Below are 20,517 nucleotides of genomic sequence, written 5' to 3' on the forward strand. Positions count from 1 at the left end.
CATCGAGCTACAGCCTATTGCCGGAGTCACAGGATGGCAGTGGTAGTCCACCGCGACTACGACAGCACTTTTTTATAGATGATAATGGAATGGTGCACCCGTCTGCGCTAATGGTTTACGCTGACGGGGCACCAGTGGAGGATGATAAGATGAAGGTCAGGTTAGATAGCCCATCGTGACAAATTCACCAGGTAGGTAGGTAGTACAGGCGGATGAACCATGGCATAATCATTCATTATCAAAAATCGACACTAGTGTCTCTCACTAGTTTATCTAAATTCTAATAATCTGGACTTCTATGTTAAAATTTGATCATAGCAGTCCAGAGCAATAATTTTACTACAAATACATTTTACTTTTAATTAAGCTCTACCGAAGTAGAACTGTTAAAAAATTGAGTAAGACTCATTTGAGTGTTCCCCTCCACGGAAATCTTTAGTAAAAGGCGAAAGATTTATGCGTTTTGAAGGGAAACCAGAGTAACGAAACAAGCTCAACGATTTCACCCCATTCAACGAGAAAAAATCTTAATAGCGCGTTGTAGAAAAGTTTGTTATTTTGTACAGCGCCATCTAACGTTAACTTTGAATAACTATCAAATTCTTATTTTATGAATTCTAGGCATTTGTGCATATGAGAAGTTTGTGTTGTATGACAACGTATGTTATGAATTAAAAAGAAAAATACAAGAGATTAGCAAAAAGTTTACAGCAACCTTTGCGTCCACTATATCTGCATAATAAAGAAATATTGTATACATACATATTATTGTGTAATTCGTTGGTTATATTGAAAACAAAATACATAATTAACTTTTAACAGACGATTTGTGAGGAATTTAATTTTACAGACATACATTTAAAATTCTTATTAAGCGCCATCTATGAGTGCATTTTAAAAGGAGTAATCACTCCACTGAGTAGAGAAAGCTTTGCTTAAATGCTGAACTAATTAGTGTGATTGGTTAAACAGAGATGGCGCTATAATTTCAATTTCCGAATAAAGTAAAAAATGGCACCCGAAGCGCTTAAAAATCAGAACCACATTTTCTTAAAAATAATAGAAATTCATTGAGTAGCATATATTTAACGTTGCTGTGAATGGTGGAAAGGGTAATTAATTTGATACTAAATAAATGTAACTATTAACTGTGTTAAATAAAAAAAATATATATTTGTTTGCTTGTTCGTTCATATTTGATGGGCTACCCTACCGTTCATTCTTAATTCAGTGGCGATAAATTTTGTGAACTTCTTACTGGACGAAATATACAATGAAACTAGGGTAGTAGTATACAGCAACAAAGAAGATTCCCGTTATGTAATAGTATTTTGCGGTATGTATTTGAAATACTGCAAATTATGTAACATTATCGTATCTGTGCTATTACGGAAATATTCTTTGAAATAATTAAATTGCCCACTTTAATTTTTAAATAAAATAATATGTTTTAAATAACAAACGGCAGAAAAATGTGTGATAAGCACAGATAAGAAAATATTACCTACTAATGAAGTTCAATTTACCTAAATATCCCAGACAATCGATCTGAGATATTTAGTTAAATTCTGTAATATTATGTTATCTGTGGTTAAATTCAACTTTATTAACATTGGAGGTCGGTTCTGACATGGTTAATTGATATCAATGGGGATTAGTCACCATTACCACAGATAACCATTAAAAATTCCTTCCCCACTCATTTTTTATGGATGATAAGGAAATTCACCCATCTGCGCTAACGCTAACCACCAGTGGAGGATAATAAGATGAGCATGAGGTCAGGTCAGTTAGCGCATCGTGACAAATTCACCAAGAATTTATCACGATGATTTCCAGGGGAAACCGCGTGGAGGTCAACCTAACATAGTATATTGCTAGCAATAAGATCATCAATCCACATACATCAGACAAAGTTTCATACCAACTATCGGTTTAAAATTTTCATCACCTATTTTATCCCCTTGGGGGTAGAATGAATCAAAATCCTTTCTTAGCGGATGTCTACGTCATAACATCTACCTGCATGCCAAATTTCAGCCCGATCCGTCCAGTGGTTTGGGCTGTGCGTTGATAGATCACTATGTCAGTCATCTTTGAGTTAGATATATTTAGATTTATATCCTATGGAGCAACATGACTGTGAACAATAGTTCTTATCAATAGACAACGCGACGGTTTCTCATTTCCATGAGGCAGTAAATAAATAAATAACACATGGACAATTAACACAGCGCCATTCAGTCCCACGGTGAGCAGAGCTTGTGTTATGGGTACTAGACAACTGATATAAATATTTCGAAATTGTTGTAAATAAATACTTAATACACGTAGAAAACACATAGACCGATTCAAAACAATCATACTCACGAATACAAATGTTTGTGCCGTGCGAGGAATCGAACCCGCGACTATCGGAAGTAAAGCAGTGTGCTAGACCGCTAGACCACCGCAACGAGGCCGTAGAAAAGTCGACATAAAGATTAAATAGGTGAATGTTATTTGCTTAATACATTTAATTCATTTTTATATAATAAGAATGATCACAAGGTAAGTTATGCTGCGACCATCGCCTAGAGGTACATAACCAAGACTGGATGCCGACTTATTACTCCCCTTCGATCGATCTCCGGTCGAATTCAAACGAGGATCGAAATTACGATGGCCTCAACCGTGGTCCGAACCCCAGCGGTGCTCTCAGACTAAAGTCGTATCCGTCAGGCGGGAGTTGGCCTTCAGCCGCTCCATAAGTCCTTCCGCGGGTTTGGAGTGCCATCTGCAATCACCCCTTTTCGTCCTGTAAAGCTATAAAGGCCAGTAGTAGTCCGAAAAAAACGACGTATTACAAAGTCTACCTAGGGAGATGTAATCTAAATATAAATATTTATGTATGCAGTAAGCCGGGCCTATTGCTGAAAGCAAATTTTTCAAACTTTACTACTCGCGCAAGTATATAAATAAATAAAAATATCAAATATATGTATATAAATATGTGTATATACTACCTCGGTGGTCTAGCGGTTTAGCACCCCGCTTTACGACCGACGGTCGCGGGTTCGATTTCTTGCACGGCACAAACATTTGAATTCATGAGTACGATTGTTTGTAACGGTCTGGGTGTTTTCTATGTATAATATGTATGTATTTACAAAAAATATCTATGTATATGTATCAGTTATCTAGTACCTATCAGGGTCTAGATGGCGCTGTGTGAATTGTCCTGAGATTATTATTATTATTATTATATACATATGAGAAACATCTAGTGAAACACAAAAACTTCTGTTGAACCAAAAGGCAGCAGAAGTCAATATGTTAATAGGAAATTATATTAGTGAAATAAATAAAGGAAAAAAACTACTTCAAATGCTATTAAATAAATGTAAGGATAAAAAAACAGCATTTTTTCTAATTTTATTGAGTAAACATAATGTATGCATCATGACTAGGGCCCTTACTAAACACAAATTAAATAAACACATGGCAAACTTAGGTCTGTGCTTAACAAAGAGCTGAAGAGGAAACGCCACTACATATCCTATGTGGCTCACTCATGCATAAATTAAGTACATTCTTTAGAAAGTACATACTATCCTGTAGATATACAGACAATAATCTAATCTAATAGACGTCGATGTTGACCGCCAACATCGATGTCTGCGGAACAACTAATTTTAATTTCAATTAAGCTCTACCGAAGTAGAACTGTTAAAAAATTGAGTAAGACTCATTTGAGTGTTCCCCTCCACGGAAATCTTTAGTAAAAGGCGAAAGATTTATGCGTTTTGAAGGGAAACCAGAGTAATGAAACAAATCCAACGATTTCACCCCATTCAACGAGAAAAAATCTTAATAGCGCGTTGTAGAAAAGTTTGTTATTTTGTACAGCGCCATCTAACGTTAACTGTGAATAACTATCAAATTCTAATTTTTATGAACTGTAGCATTTGTTCATATGATAATTTGATATTGATAAATTTCTGAGTGGTTTATGAGAATGTGTGAAAATAATTACGATAAAGATATTTTGCAGTTCTATTAAATTGTATTAAATATTATATCGACTATTAAAGAAATGAAAACAATTACAGTTTATATATATACAATATTAATTCTCTCGTTGGTTATATAGAAAAAATACACAGTTAACTTTTAGTACGAGATAATAATTTCTGAAGAACCTAAATTTGTATAGATTTGTAAAATTTGGTTTTTTAGATTCCAATTGAAATTCTTATTAAGCGCCATCTATGTGTGCCTCTGAAAAGTATTTCCTTCAATGTGTAAAGTAAGCTAGACTTGCTAATAATAGTGATTGTCTAGTTTATCTACAACACATAGATGGTGCTACAGTTTTAATTGCCGAAGTAACCAACAGATGGCACCCGAAGCGCCTAAAAGATGATAACCATAACTTGTTTCACGTTGCTGTGAATGGTCATTCAATTTGTTTACTTACTATATCAATTTGCGGGAGTATTATTTTTTTGAATGGATGGTATTAGAATGGTACAGCTGTCTGCGCTATACGATGTGCACGGATACAGTGGAGGATGATGATCAGGTCAGGTCACTTAGCCCACCGTGGCAAATCAACCAGGAATTTATAACAATGGTTTCTATACGGAAGGAGGTCAACCTGACATAGAACATTGCTAGTGATTAGGTTATAAATTAGTGGCGTAGTTAGGTGATCAAGGGCCCTGGAGGAAATAAAAAAATGGGGCCTCACTGCTCAGTTATTGGGCCCTATATTACGATTTTATTAAAACGCACATATCGCTTTCCGTCAAATTCACAACACTGACCTACCCACCGAAGGAATTTAGGGGAGTTCAGAAGGTATAACTTTCGAATTTCTCTCAACTGAGTTGCCATGAGTAAAGTCTGGTTGCAATCTGTCATATTTATTTTGAAAATGGGAGAAATTTTCAAAAGTTCAGTTCGATCGAGATTTTCTGGTAAGGTATATATAATTAAGGTATGTACATATATAATACATGTACAACCGTGCGAAACCGGGGCGAGTAGCTTTTTATATATAGGAAACACCCAGACCGATACAACCAATCATAGGTACTCATGAATACAAATGTTTGCACCATGCGAGGAATCGAATCCACGACCATCGGAAAGTAAGGCGGTGTGCTAGACCAACATCGTGTAAAATCAAAAATTGAATCAGATTACCACAGTCGATATTGTAAAAAATCGTTTGCGTGGGTACCTCAGTCTCACCTATTTCAGCCGCCAAGCAGCTTGCTTTGTAAGCTGTTTCGGTTGAAGGGTGAGAGATGGCAGTTAAATTACAGCGTACATGAATTAGTGCTCCGGGATGGCAAAGTGTGGTATCACGGGCGTTGCATGATAATGTGAACGTATCTATTATTCATGCATAATAACGACGGTACACAATTACTAGTTACCATCGGGAGAGTCGTCTGCAACAGAGGAATCCGCGCAGACAATATTGTATGAAATGCATCTTTTGATGTATGTATTTACATGACAAAATATCTAAGTATTTATATCAGTTATCTAGTACCCATAACATAAGCTCTGCTTATCATAGGACTAGATGGCGCTATGTTAATTGTCCAAGGGTTTTTTAATTATTTTATTTGACTTTCGCGATTACGTCCTTGTAAAATTTAATTAATTTTCTAATATTTTTTTTTAATATATACGAGTGAAAGGCCAGTCAAAATCGGTACTGCCTTTTCAGAGATTAGCATGAACAAATAGACAGACATATATACATTCATATGCATTTAGTGAAGATCTGTTAATTTGAAATTACAAACATTTCTTTACGGACATTTACGAACATTTCGATTTTTTTTGTATAGATTATCTATAAATTTGTATATAAAAAAGTTATTGTTAACTATGTTTTTGAAGTGGTTAAAATTAAATAACTGTAAGTTAAACTATATATTTTAAATAATTAACAATACAGAGTTTAACTTATTTTAATAAAAAATTAGGACAATTCACACAGCGCTATCTAGACCCAAGTTAAGCTAGCTAAACAAATAATCATACTCATGAATACAAATGTCTGTGCTGTGCGAGGAATCGAACCCGCGACCATCGGAAGTAAGGCGGTAAGGTGTTAAACCGCTAAAAAGCCGTCAAAATCTGCTTATTCAAGATATCGTTCTACACAATTAAATAATGCAAATATATTTGACAGTAATCTAATCAAAGTTGGACGTTGAAATCTTTTATATATATATATCTAGTATATAAGACTATTTACATATATAAAAGTCAATTTACTTTCATTACGTCATAACTCAAGAACGAATTAGCCGATTTGATTTAAAATATTTTTTTTACTTTGTGGAAGATTCTTAAGGAACTTGTATGACGAGCGTGTATGGCAATAGTTGTTCATGAACGGGATTTTCATTTAATGTTAGACACACCTATATAAATAAACATTGTAAATAAACTGGCTTTCTTAAAAAAAAATCATTTGAGGTTCTTGCCCGTTCTTCTCAATTGAATCTGTGTACTGAACGGGACGGTCAGGATAAAAATATAACATAAAAAAAATTATGTTCATAAGCGAATAAAACGTCCTACATGAATAAATGATTTTTGAATTTGAACCAAAAATAAGGAATAATGAGCAAAAATATTCTAATTGATTATATATTTTCATTTCTAATACTTTATCGACGGGCCTTAAATAACGAAAAAAAAATAATGAGAAAAAAAATTTATGATTTTAAGTTCGCTATGCAATAAGTTCATTTTCTTTTCTTTTATATTTTTTCTTTATATTATTCTTATCGATATTCAATAATTTTCAGTTTAATTTATGATAAATTTACATATTTTTTATTATTATTTGACGACCTCGGTGGTCTAGCGGTCAAGCACACTGCTTTACGACCGATGGTCGCGGGTTCGATTCCTCGCACGGCACAAACATTTGTATTCATGAGTATGATTGCGTGCTTTTCGAGAAGAAGCTAAACTTTCGGGACCACATGACAACATTATCAAGTGCAGTTATCGTTTTATATTATTGTATCGGTCTGGGTGTTTTCTATGTATATTATGTATGTATTTACAAAAAAAAAAAATATCTATGTATATGTATCAGTTATCTAGTACCCATAACACAAGCTCTAGCTAGCTTCACTTGGGTCTAGATGGCGCTGTGTGAATTGTCCTGAGTTTATTATTATTATTTTAATACTGGTTTTTATTTCAAAAGAGGATCTTGTATGACGGTGGCAGGCATCCTACCGCTTTCACCATTACCATCTCAAAATCCACCTGAGATTCATAAAAATACAAAATTAAATATGGACACAAACTACTGATTGTAAACTGTCAAAAATCGCAATTCCAGCAGTTAACCAAGGATTAACAAAACGGCTACTAAATCTAAATAGGAGAAACCTTAAAATAATGATAGGGACAATAACGGTCCACTGTTCTTCAAACAAATACTTGTACACAATAGGTGCTACAGACAGTCCTCTTTGTCGGGGTTGTTTGGAAGCTGAAGAAACGGCCGCTCACGTGATCCTGGAGTCTGTAGCACACAACGAACACAAACATTCTGAAGGGTGAGGTCGCTCCGTGAAGTCTGTGAAGGCACCAAGAGAGTTTGGCGCTTCTGGGGGGAGATTTTATTTTATTTATTTTTTTATTTTAGGCAACTAGGCCTATATTTTGTTATAGATGATAATGGAATGTTGCGCACACTTGCGCTAGAGGTTTATACTAACGGGGCACCAGTGGAGGATGATAAGACGAGCATGTCATGGTGAATTTGCCGCGATGGGCTAACTGACTATCACAGACTATCAAGGTATTTATAATATGGGCGTAGGTGGAAAGAGAATTGTTAGTAATGTGGACTGATGATCTTATTGCTAGCAATGTACCATGTTAGGTCGACCTCCATGCGGTTCCTCCTGGAAACCATTGTGATAAATTCGTAGTGAATTTGTCATGATGGGTTAACTGACCTGTCCTCATATTCATCTTATCATCCTCCACTGGTGCCCCGCCAGCGTAAACCGTTAGCGCAGGCGAGTGTACCATTTCATTATCATCCCCAAAAAAAAAGTATGCCGATAGACAGAAATCATCCAGACTAATATAATCATATTTGTAAATATAAAAATTTCTTATTCTTGTGCTTCGTGGTCGAAAAATCTCAGTGGTTTAGAAAGACCACTTTCTAGCACCAGGCCCCTTTCTAGGACCGCCGTGATCAAAATAAATATAGCAGTAATGGTCGCTAACCTCCATTAGAAGATGGTACCTACATAAGAAAGAGATATTTGTTCCGTGCGAGGAATCGAACCCGCGATCCTCTGAAGAAACGCAATGTGTTAAACCGCTTACCACCGAGGTTGTTAATGAAGACAATAAATGCAAGCATTGAAGAATAAAGATATGCATTTCAATTATAGAAGTAGAATTTATAATGTAGAAATATACTTTATTTGCATTATACTATGGAATTTATTCCGAATATTCGATTATCTGGACTTTCGTCGCGGCTGTAATTATCAATTTAGATATTCTAGGATTTGAACAGTAACGAGAGAGAAGATGAAGAAGAGACTGAAACTGGAGTTGTAAGTCAAGTACGAGTACCATCTCATGCAGAAGCTTTTGAAGCTCTAGCTGTTGCTTTTAAGTGATTTGAAAGTTAGGACGAATTGGTTCCTATACAGTTGTTACAACTGAAGCACATCAGGGACTTGGACGCAATGAAAATATGTGATTAATTACGTCAAAGATCAATACACGTTGTATCCAATCAAAATTTTAAATTACATAGGTAATTAAATATCTATCGTTGTAGCTCGTTTTTTATATATCGTACTAGCTGTCCCGGCAAACGTTGTTTTGCCTTAAAATAAAAAAAAATTAGGGGTGGACTACCCCTAACATTTAGGGGGATGAAAAATAGATATTGGCCGATTCTCAGACCTACTCAATAAGCTCACAAAATTTCATGAGAATCGGTCAAGCCGTTTCGGAGGAGTATGGGAACGAAAACTGTGACACGAGAATTTTATATATAAGATTATCTAAGTAAAACCTATTACATACTGAAAAATTATTAAAGTTTAAATAGCAAATAATATACAAAGAAATATTTCAAAGCAAATCAAACAATGATTTGCTTTGCAAACGTTTATCCGGATTTCCGATTATATGGAATTATTTGATCCGGATAATTGGCATTCTACTGTATAATCAGTAAATAGATAATATCACGATTATTACCGCAGATGGGATGGTCAGAGACAATGTCAACATTGTAGTGATCGCAACAAATGACGCCCACATTTTATTTATTTATTTATTTCACGCTACTAGGCCCATATTATAAATACCTAATAGACTAATACACATATGAATTAATATTATAAAACTAATATATTGATATTGTCTGTGTGGTCACGGCAATCTGCCACGGTAGCGCCGATACACCAGACCCTTCGGTCAGTAGTCCTCCTTCATGAAGGTGGGCAGCAATTTATATATCTCTGGGTATGTTTCAACCCAATTTGATTAATTGTTAATGTTTTATGTATTTTTCCATCACCGGAGAGTAAATCAGAAATATAAATTGACAAATCGATGATTACTGCTTTGCATCACGTGTCAACTTGTTTGCCATTTCAATTTTCCTATAAATATACCTAAAAAACAAGTAGGAAAAAAGAAAAGAAAAATACTGCAAGAATGAGAAAAAAGTTGAGAAGTTATAAGGTAAGTTACTTCAGTTTAATACTTGAAAAATTGAGAAGTTATAATTTAAGTTACTTCAGTTAAATACCTGAAAATTTAAGAAATTATAATTTAAGTTACTTCAGTTAAATATTTGAAAAATTGAGAAGTTATAACTTAAGTTACTTCAGTTAAATACTTGAAAAATTGAGAAGTTATAATTTAAGTTATTTCAGTTAAATATCTGAAAAATTAAGAAGTTATAATTTAAGTTACTTCAGTTAAATATTTGAAAAATTGAGAAGTTATAACTTAACTAACTTCAGTTAAATACTTGAAAAATTGAGAAGTTATAATTTAAGTTATTTCAGTTAAATACCTGAAAAATTGAGAAGTTATGATTTAAGTTACTTCAGGTAAATACCTGAAAATTGAGAAGTTATAATTTAAGTTACTTCAGTTAAATACCTGAAAAATTATAACTTAAATAACTTCAGTTAAATACTTGAAAAATTGAGAAGTTATAATTTAAGTTATTTCAGTTAAATACCTGAAAAATTGAGAAGTTATGATTTAAGTTACTTCAGTTAAATACCTGACAAATTGAGAAGTTATAACTTAAGTAACTTCAGTTAAATACTTGAAAAATTGAGAAGTTATAATTTAAGTTATTTCATTTAAATACCTGAAAAATTGAGAAGTTATAATTTAAGTTATTTCAGTTAAATACCTGAAAATTGAGAAGTTATAATTTAAGTTACTTCAGTTAAATACCTGAAAAATTATAACTTAAATAACTTCAGTTAAATACTTGAAAAATTGAGAAGTTATAATTTAAGTTATTTCATTTAAATACCTGAAAAATTGAGAAGTTATAATTTAAGTTATTTCAGTTAAATACCTGAAAAATTGAGAAGTTATAATTTAAGTTATTTCATTTAAATACTTGAAAAATTGAGAAGTTATAATTTAAGTTATTTCATTTAAATACCTGAAAAATTGAGAAGTTATAATTTAAGTTATTTCAGTTAAATACCTGAAAATTGATTACTTTAATATCATATTTTTTTATTTAATTATGATATAGATACCTAGAGATTTAGGTTTTTTTTATATTACTATGGTGGCAATCAAGCATACGGCCCATCTGATGGTAAGTGGTTACTGTAGCCTATGAACGCCTGGAACACCAGGGGTGTCACGTGCGCGTTGCCGACCCTTAAGAAACCTTAATATACCCTTCTTGAAAAACCCCATGCTGTAGTCTCGTGGGAAAACCGAACCAATAATTTTATTGGCAAAATCAGAGAAGACACTACTTAAAACAAAATACATATATGTACCTGCGGAAAAAATATACAAAATTATAATAATTTTGTTTTAAAATAAAGTCCAACATATATTAGAAACGTGAAATGAATTGTTATATAGTCTCTAAACATAGAATAAGTATGAAGTTGTTAAATTAATTCTTAAAGAATATGTCGGTATAAATTATAAGTGACGCATTTAACATGTACCTACAAAGGTGGCAATTAATTTAAACATATTTACAATGCAAAATATCCAATAACATTTTCCTTATTAACTAACTTATAATTATTGTCTTATTACTTCTACTTAAAGATATAATTATTAGGTATATAATTATAAGAAATAAATTTTATATCAGTCTCAAATAATAAGTCTCTATTTTCGTAAAATTTAATAAAAATTTAAAAAGTAGAGTCTACGGCGCTACGCCTCTACGCGCTACGAGCGGGAGGGGGGCTACAAGAGGCGGAGTCAGGCGAAGCTCAGCCAGTGGCGGGCCGAGACCGCCGAGATCGCCGCGGTCCGCGCTGCGACGCCCTCAGTCCCGTCCTAGTCGCTGTCACGTGTGCTTGTGTTCTGTACTTCTGTACCAAGTTGTTACGAGTTTGTTAAAGTGTTGTGTGTCATGTTGGGGGCAACGGTACCTCGCTAGGTCATGTCACGAAGGAAGCAGAGCAACCCGAAGCCGCTCAAACGTGAGTTAAAATTGCATCTGTACAAGTTCTGACGATGTTCATGTGTTGTTTCTTAATTTGGTTACGAGGCAGAGGTTTATATACCATACAGCCCTATTACGACAAATCAGTTCGAAGTTTGGGTAATTGGAAACCGATTCCAAATTTAAAAATGTATTGTCGGGAAATTTACTCGTTCTAAGTTTAAATATTGTAGGGAAATTTTCTCGTTCTAAGTTTAAAGTTTAAAAACTTTCTAAATATGTTAGCACAAAGTTATCATATATGTTTTTAAATGAATTTTAACTATGACATTATATATATATATATATATAGATATACATATAACATGTAATTAACAATAATAAAGAACAACATATCGGGTATATAATACACATGTTTCTACACTATTAATATACGTACCTATAAAATTATTAATGTCCGATTTATCTGATAACACGATTTTAATTATTAAATACAAGAAACATATGTACATTGATAGGTTCCTTATCGATTTACTAGTTGGAATTTATACACTTACACGGCAGGTAAATGTTTGGTACTGTATTAAGCCAATAGCATAATAGAATGCTATTGAAACTGAACCATATGCGTCAAGAAATAAAGTTGAAATAAAAAACATAAAAATTTGTATGTTCCATATTAAATTGATCATGTGACCAGGCAGTTTATATAAATTTAATTCAGCCTGTTGACAACTTCTCTAATTCTATATAACAATATCTTTCTTTATCTATATAAATATACTTACACTAAAATATAACAATAATTTTCTCTGAAATTATGGAATTATGTCGAAGCTAAAAAAATGTTTCCATAGATAACATAGAGTTCTTAGAGTTTTAACATAGTATAAAGGTTAATCTTTAAGATACGCATAATCCATGACAAAATAGGTCAACAAGTTCTGCAGTAAAATCGTAACAGACAGTGTTACGTAGGCATTTTTGCAATTAATTATCTAATTATGATTAAGATCTTCAAAAGGAAATAATATTAAATTGCAAGTAAATAGAAAGATATAATTAAAATAAATAGAATTTCCAAAATAAATATACCTTATAACATTAGCTACATATATGCGAGTGGTAGTATCAAAATCGGTCCAGCCGTTTCAGATAGGTATTAGCAAAAATAAAGACAGACACGATTTCTTTATATATTTTTTATGTATCTAATAAGGTTTCATATACATTTAGTGTAAAGCTGTTAATTTAAAATGACAAACTGACATATCAATTTTATTTATTTGTATAGATATGGGTATAGATTTAGTTAAAATTACAGGATTAGAATAATAATAATAATATCTCAGGAGAATTCACACAGCGCCATCTAGTCCCAAGATAAACAGAGCTGGTGTTATGGGTACTAGACGACTGATATAAATATATGAGAACATTTTTTTTGTAATATGGTCTCACGGGTGTTATATGATAACGTGATGTTAATATAAGCGATGTTTACCCCTTACTATTGGTAGGGCCGGTAATTTATTTTGTTCAATGGGATCAATAACCCTATATCCCATTATTTGTTCAATGGGAATGGTAATCTCATATCCTATTAAAGTAAAAAAAATTGGTACTAATTATTCATAGTTAATTACCTCCATCTTCCCAATGTAAGAAAACCCAAAAATAAATAAAATAAATACTCCCCTAGTAAGTAGTTGTAGGATATAACAATAATAATCGCAGGACAATTCACACAGCGCCATCTACACCCAAGTTAAGCTAGCAAAAGCTTGTGTTATGGGTACTAGATAACTGATACAAATACATAAATTATATAAAGTACATAGTAAATACCCAGACCGATAAACAATCATACACATGAATGCAAATGTTTGTACTGTGCGAGGAATCGAACCCGCGACCATTGCAAGTAAGGATGTGTGTTAAACCGCTAGACCACCGGGGCTCATTGAAATATTTTTTACTAATTTAGTTAAAAAGTATAATCATTTAAAAAATATGATTCGTCATATATAAAAAGCACATGTTTATAATCAAGGATGATAAATATTTACAAACATTATTGTTTAAAACTGATAATGTACTTATTCATTTATGAATCGTGATAAACATGTACCAGTGAAGTTATTTATGTACGTACCTATCAAGTTAATTCGTATAGGCAGATACTGCTATACCATTTATAAAAAAAAGTAAAATAAAACACATACCTACAGATATTGCAAGTTTGTTAATTTAGACTAATAGACTACAGAAGAATGAATTAAAAAAAATCTAGGTATAACTAGAATTCTAATTAACGCGGGAAAATAGCACAGATTACAGCGTATAAAGATACTATGAGCGAAATAGAGATAATTTATACTGAAAAAAACCAGTATTTGTGTTTTTTTCTTTTATACTTAAATAACAAATTTATTTTATGGTTTCATACAGACGTTGTTTTATCACAAGAGAAAGTGAGGTTAGATTAAATTGCGGACATTTTTTTTATAATGAATTAATACTAACAAGTGCTTATAAATATATCGTTCCAAAAATATTGGTTATATAGTTTTATACAAATACTAGCTACCATCCCCGGCTTCGCACGGATGTACATGTATTATACATTTAAACGTTCCTCTTGAATTACTTTATCTATTAAAAAAAACTTCTTCAATATCCGTTGCACAGTTTTAAAGATTTAAGCATACATAGGGATTAGGGATGGACAGACAGCGAGTTTGTTTTATACTATGTAATGTTATTGTTTCAATTAACGCCTGGTGCAATCTAATTTTTTTTTGCATAATATTTAATTTCGAATTATCTTTTTCTTAATATTAATGTGGCACGAGAATCTAAGGTATACGGTTATAATTGCATTGAGTTTAAGAAATTAAACGACACGAAACAGTCCTCGTCAAGGTAACACGCGAGTAGTCACACATATGTTTTTTTAATTTGTATGGACAAATCAAAGTGCGGATGGGTTCGTTAAACCGTTATCACATATTAATGTATTCAACGATTGTTTATTTATCAATGTCGCAGCGATAACGTAACGTTATAACTATTATAATGTTAATTGCTGTTATGGAAATAACGGGATAATTGACTAAGATTAATTGTGATATTTAATCTGTGCCGATTTGGAAGCAATATTGTAATGTTATGTATTTAACAATATACCTACGGATAAGTTATTTTCTTATCAGGAATGTATTATATATATAACTAGAAGTTACAAAATGATATCTGTGTTTGTAATAGAAGGTTTATATTTGGTTTAAGTAAGAAAAGAATGGCCAAGCTCATCTCCGAAGCTATGATAAATAGTAGATAATATCTACCATAGAATTAAATTTGACTGTACACTATTCAAAGACAATTACTTATTAAAATATATTCCATTGTAATGATAAAATCTTTATTCAGGTAAAAGAATATTTTACTTAAATATTTCTAGTTATAACCATTTCCTTTTAAACATCATAATTTTTAAACAGGAATTTCAACTCTTTTACACTTTAAATTGTGAATGTTAATTGTTTTAAATTAAAAAATATGTTTTTAAATATATTCAAAGTTAAATATAAACTAAAAATTCTAAAATTTTTAACTTTAAGTTTCAAAAATTAAAATTATAGTGTTATTTCAGCAGTCGGCCAGTCCCCATCAGCTGATATACTGATAAGAAAAAAAAAATGGTTAGGTGTGAGATATTTAAGTTATAAATTAAAAAAATGTATATACATATATTAAGTAATGTAAATTATTTATTTACTTAGAGTATCAGTTGTCTAGGACCTATAACAAGCTCTGCTTACCGTGTGACTAAATCGCGCTGTGTTAATAGTCCAGGGTTATTTATTTATTACTAAATTTATATCAGCTACTTTTAATAAAGCTCTGTTTAATTTGGAACTAGATGGCGATGTGTAAATTGTCCTGAGATATTATTCTTAATTGCGTCAGATATAAGTACAACAGTAGATATATCGGTGCAATAAGATGAGTAAGGCTGAATATAAAATTTCTCTAGAAAGTGGTACTTATATTTATAACAGGGTTAATGATATTATATCATTTGTTTGACCTGATATCAGAAGTATATGTAAATACACTGATTATCATTGTTTTTATGGACGCTGTTTGTTTTTGATACAAACTAATTAAATCCTAGATACAATGCTGTGATTGCGTATAGTATAGTCTGTGTTTTAATCTCGGAGACTAAATTGACAGGTGTAAATGTCAAATTTTCAAATAATGTTACAAGCTTTAGCGCACGAGAGTTAACCAAAATTCTCCAAGATATCTAGGTATACTCTATTTTTAATCTCGGAGACTAAATTGACAGGTGTAAATGTCAAATTTTCAAATAATGTTACAAGCTTTAGCGCACGAGAGTTAACCAAAATTCTCCAAGATATCTAGGTATACTCTATTTTTAATCTCGGAGACTAAATTGACAGGTGTAAATGTCAAATTTTCAAATAATGTTAGGACCGCGATGTGCAGCGCAATAGTGTAGCGCGATGGTGCTGTACCTGCGATGCCTATTTATCTAATCGTAACTTTTTATTTTATAATATTAGTTTTAAAGCTTAATAAGTACGATGTTTTCAAAATATATTTTCAATATTTACATACGTACACTAGTGTTTCCATTACTATCGTTGTATTATTCAACACACAAATAAGTTTTTGTGGTTTCTGTACATATAATGTTTTTTTTTATTTTTCGATAGTACCACAATCCTATTTAATAATCGCAAAAAGCATAGAAAAAATCAAATTTGTCTCCAAGATAAAAAAACTAACTATGACTAATCGTCAGCTTAGATATACCCTCAGATAGAAATATAGGTACTCAAATGCATGCATATGCAGCCTCCTAAATACCATATCCAATATGTCGGATTGTCCACTTCAGGGGCACTGGATATCGCTGCATTGCTGCGGACCCAGGGCTTCTGGACGTGGACAAAGACATAAATATAAATATATGAATTAAATGTATAAAATTGTAATTTACTAACATAGTTTATAACTTGTTTACTAATATAATATATTATTTCATTTATTTCGGATATTTATCCATCCAGGATAAATATCCGAAATAAATGAAATAATAATAATAATATGCATTTAAAAAAAATATTTAAGCATTTTTATCAGTTGTCTAGTAGTTACCCTTAACATTTATAAACTCTGCTTAGTTTGGGACGCTGTGTGAAATGTCCTGGGCTATTATTATAAAACAATATATTCGTGGTAACTCTTAAGTATACATGTATAACTCATAGTATACATATATAGCTCATATAAGTCTACATATATAAGTCATAGGTATAATCAATAAGTCCTAAGTAAGCAGTTCAATGGCCCTTGTAAAAAACTGGCGAATCGCAACTAGCGGCCCGCCCGGCGAGATATTGGGATGTAATTGGAGTTATCAGAGATTTTATTCAATATAAACAGATAGTGTGGAGTGGTGTACGCCACTTGACTCTAATGGTGTTTGATAACTACACTTGTTCTGACTTAGTCTGTTGCCTGTCCGGTCCTGTTCACACGACCTCGTGGGAGGTGAATGCCAAATTTTGACCACACGTGGTGCTACTCAGATATCTATATATTAATGCGTGAAGCATAAACTTTGTACCTCTCTTTACGAAAATTGCGCAGATATAAGAAATTTCACACACTTTAAATAGAGGAGTGAAAATGGTAATATGTTTTTAATTATGCATAAAAATACAGTAAATATACAATCAACTGGTTAAGTGACTAAATGAGAATAAATTAGTCGTAGTGATTAGACCACACCAGCACTCTACAAACAGCACACGTTCACGAGTATGACGGATGAGCCTGATATCACTGGACCATATTTTATATACTGTAAATTACCTCATCTTGTAATCAAATAATTTTGAAGGGTGTTTTTAAGGCACAGCGGCATCTACCATATATGTTCACCCTCCTTCAACTTAGGAATGGCAAAGGTAGTAACAGTCATAATTCGTACAGACTCGCAAATGTCGATACAGTCTGTTACAATTGAGTTTTGTTAGCAATCGCCTTACATAATAAAGCAGCTGATTTAATAATCGATATTATTTAGTTACCGATTTTGAATACAAACATACATTTGGACGGCACACCTGATCGCAGGCACAGGGGTGCCAACCGTAAAAGATTTTGTATTTTTAATACAATATTTTTGACCTGATGAATGTTGATGGTGAATAAATTTGGGCTGTTTGGTAGTATTCACACATATTTTAAGTAAAAAAAAAAATTTGGCAGGGGTTGCGTAAACCACTAAATCACCGAGGTTATCTTAGAAATTAATATTGAAAATGTAATGCTAAACAATATTTATTTAAAACAGCAACTCGTTACTTGCTCGTATCTCTTGTAATGAGACAGATTTCCGAATGAGTGACATCAAAAAGAAATAACATAGAAATATTTTGAATAAAGAATTTTTATATTCTATTCTACTCTAGGACATTGTCGTCCTGGTCGAGATTTTAAGCTATGAAAAATAGGTTAAAATTCTATGCAAAATTGAGCTAAGTAAAGTACGGGACGTATTTTACTTAGCTCAGTTTTGCATCGTTTAATCTGATTATTAATTAGAATTTTGGTTTCCTTGTACGAGGGTGTTTTTAGGTTGGCAACCCTGCGAGCGGTATCTCAAAGGGTTATTGTGCGCGCGCGCATGTTTGTAAGCAAATGACGCCCGTCCCATTGTGCCGTAGAATTATGCTTTCTGTGGATTATACCCACCATTAACTACCTGTTTTGTTTTTACCTGTCTATTTATTATGATATTGGAATAATCTTATTAATATTATAAACACGACTGTTTGTGAGTATGGATGGGTAAATGGGCAAAAACTACTGAACAGATTTTAACTAAAACTTTAGAATAACAATATTTATATATACAATAATATATATACTTTTTATTTTCACGGCCTTCGTGGTCTAGTGGTGTGCTAAACGCTTTACTTCCGAAGGTCGCGGGTTCGATTGTTTGTATCGGTCTGGGTGTTTTCTATGTACTTATATTATGAGTTATTTATTTATTATGTACATCAGAATAACACATAGGCTGTATATTTCATGCGGATTAAACCACGTGGGCACAGCTAGTTATATATCGCTGATTGAATACCAAAGGGCTACAACGCGACTACTAAAAACGAAACTATTTTTTTTTTTCCAAAATGGTACCTAAATCGTTATAATTTTTATATTAAAAAAATACCCATGTCTCTAAAACTAACACATAGATATACCACTTAAAGATTCGTAAAAAAAGTATAAATATCACAGTGAAAATTTTGATGAGCTCCTCTGTAAAAATTATCATTAGCGTCATGTGACATTTTTGCATTAATTTATTCAGCGATATATTTGTAAAATAATGCAGATTGCACTATTTTAGTCATGTGTAATCTCAATGTTAAGGTTAGGTTTTGATGTACTTATTTATTTATTGTAACAGAAAAATATTAATAAGAAAGTACAATAATAAGTACAAATGCTGTCGTATCTCTAAGCAATCTCTTGCAGACAACCTTTAGTAAAAAGTAAAGATACGAGAGAGAGAGTCATTATAACACGGTCCATTTCTAGCAATTGGATTATTAGTCCACATTACTAACAATACCTTTCCCCCCAGAAAATTGAAGCTGTGTTTCAGGATTTTTAGTACTTCTCCTATTATTATTTTTTTTTCGGACTACTCTAATGCTGTTGGCCGTAGCTGGCCTTTACAGCTTCACCGGACGTTAGGGGCGAGTGCAGATGGCACTCCAAACCCTCGGAAGGACTTATGAAGCGGCTGAAGGCCAACTCCTGCCTGACAGATACGACTTTAGTCTGAGGGCACCACTAGGGGTTCGAACCTCGGCTCAGGCCGTCGTAATTTCGATCCCCGTTTGAATTGGACGGGGGACCGATCGGAGGGGCGCCCGGGGGCGCCGGTGTGGAGTGCCCGGGTGCGCGCCCGGTTGAATGAAATATTGTGTGTTTGAAGTCGTCGTCTTCGCCGTCGAGGACGGTGTCGTGTGTGTTTTTATTTAAATCAAATACTGATTCACGCAACACGTCCTAGAACATTACGACAGACTTGATAAGAGAGTTGATAAAAAATATTGCAATAATTTTAGAACACATTACAGTTGGGTTAACACTAATGTAATAGATAACCTTATCATATCTATCTATATAATATGTACACGCCGGCAATAAACCAGTTATTGCTACTTGTCATAAGATAATAGAGAAATAAACAACAATAATGTCTATGACATTTCATTTAAGATTTTTATACATAAATCATATACCATTACATATAAAGGGCCGGGTTCTTGGGCTCCTTAAAATATGGTCGAGTGCAGTGATGGCTGGCTCATTCGTCATACTCGTGAACGAGTGCTGCTTGTAGGGACTGGTCTGCTCTTATCACTACGACTGATTTAAACTTATTGTATATTTATATTTGACCCAAAAAATTAGTGCTGGTTGGTAGTTTGTATTCACCGTTTCGACTTGTAAATGTAAACGTACAAGGATTATTTATAAGAGCAACACACAAGTTTCTTGCTCGTTCTTCTTGTGATGAGACAGCTTTCCAAACGAGTGGTAGATAAAAAACAAATTGTTATGACTATTCAAAAGTGCTTAAATTAAGTTTATTTGAATAAACGATTTTCTATTCTATTCTATTCTATTCTATTCTAAATAAATAATGAATATATTAATTATAATTACTAATTTGATGGACTCGGTAGTGTAGCGGTTTA

General features: G+C 32.7%; 1 protein-coding gene and 2 non-coding genes across 3 annotated transcripts in view; 1 reads left to right on the plus strand and 2 right to left on the minus strand.

The window, feature by feature from the left end:
- Positions 1 to 364: 364 nt before the first annotated feature.
- LOC131854723 (U5 spliceosomal RNA) lies at positions 365 to 483 on the minus strand. The gene has a single exon (XR_009358070.1). It is a non-coding gene; the product is annotated as a U5 spliceosomal RNA (small nuclear RNA).
- A 3,203-nt stretch (positions 484 to 3,686) lies between these two features.
- On the minus strand, positions 3,687 to 3,805 carry LOC131854724 (U5 spliceosomal RNA). The gene has a single exon (XR_009358071.1). It is a non-coding gene; the product is annotated as a U5 spliceosomal RNA (small nuclear RNA).
- Positions 3,806 to 11,583: 7,778 nt separating this feature from the next.
- LOC131854708 (zinc finger protein ush) overlaps positions 11,584 to 20,517 on the plus strand; it is a 249,017-nt gene continuing 240,083 nt past the window's right edge. The window contains exon 1 of the mRNA XM_059205847.1: positions 11,584 to 11,726. Coding sequence (XP_059061830.1) covers positions 11,687 to 11,726 — 40 coding nt within the window. The 5' untranslated portion in view covers positions 11,584 to 11,686. The remainder of the gene's footprint in view (positions 11,727 to 20,517) is intronic.

The sequence above is a fragment of the Achroia grisella genome, unplaced genomic scaffold (genome assembly GCF_030625045.1).
Source record: "Achroia grisella isolate CSIRO2021 unplaced genomic scaffold, CSIRO_AGI_Agris_v1 utg1244, whole genome shotgun sequence".
Classification (NCBI taxonomy): domain Eukaryota; kingdom Metazoa; phylum Arthropoda; class Insecta; order Lepidoptera; family Pyralidae; genus Achroia; species Achroia grisella.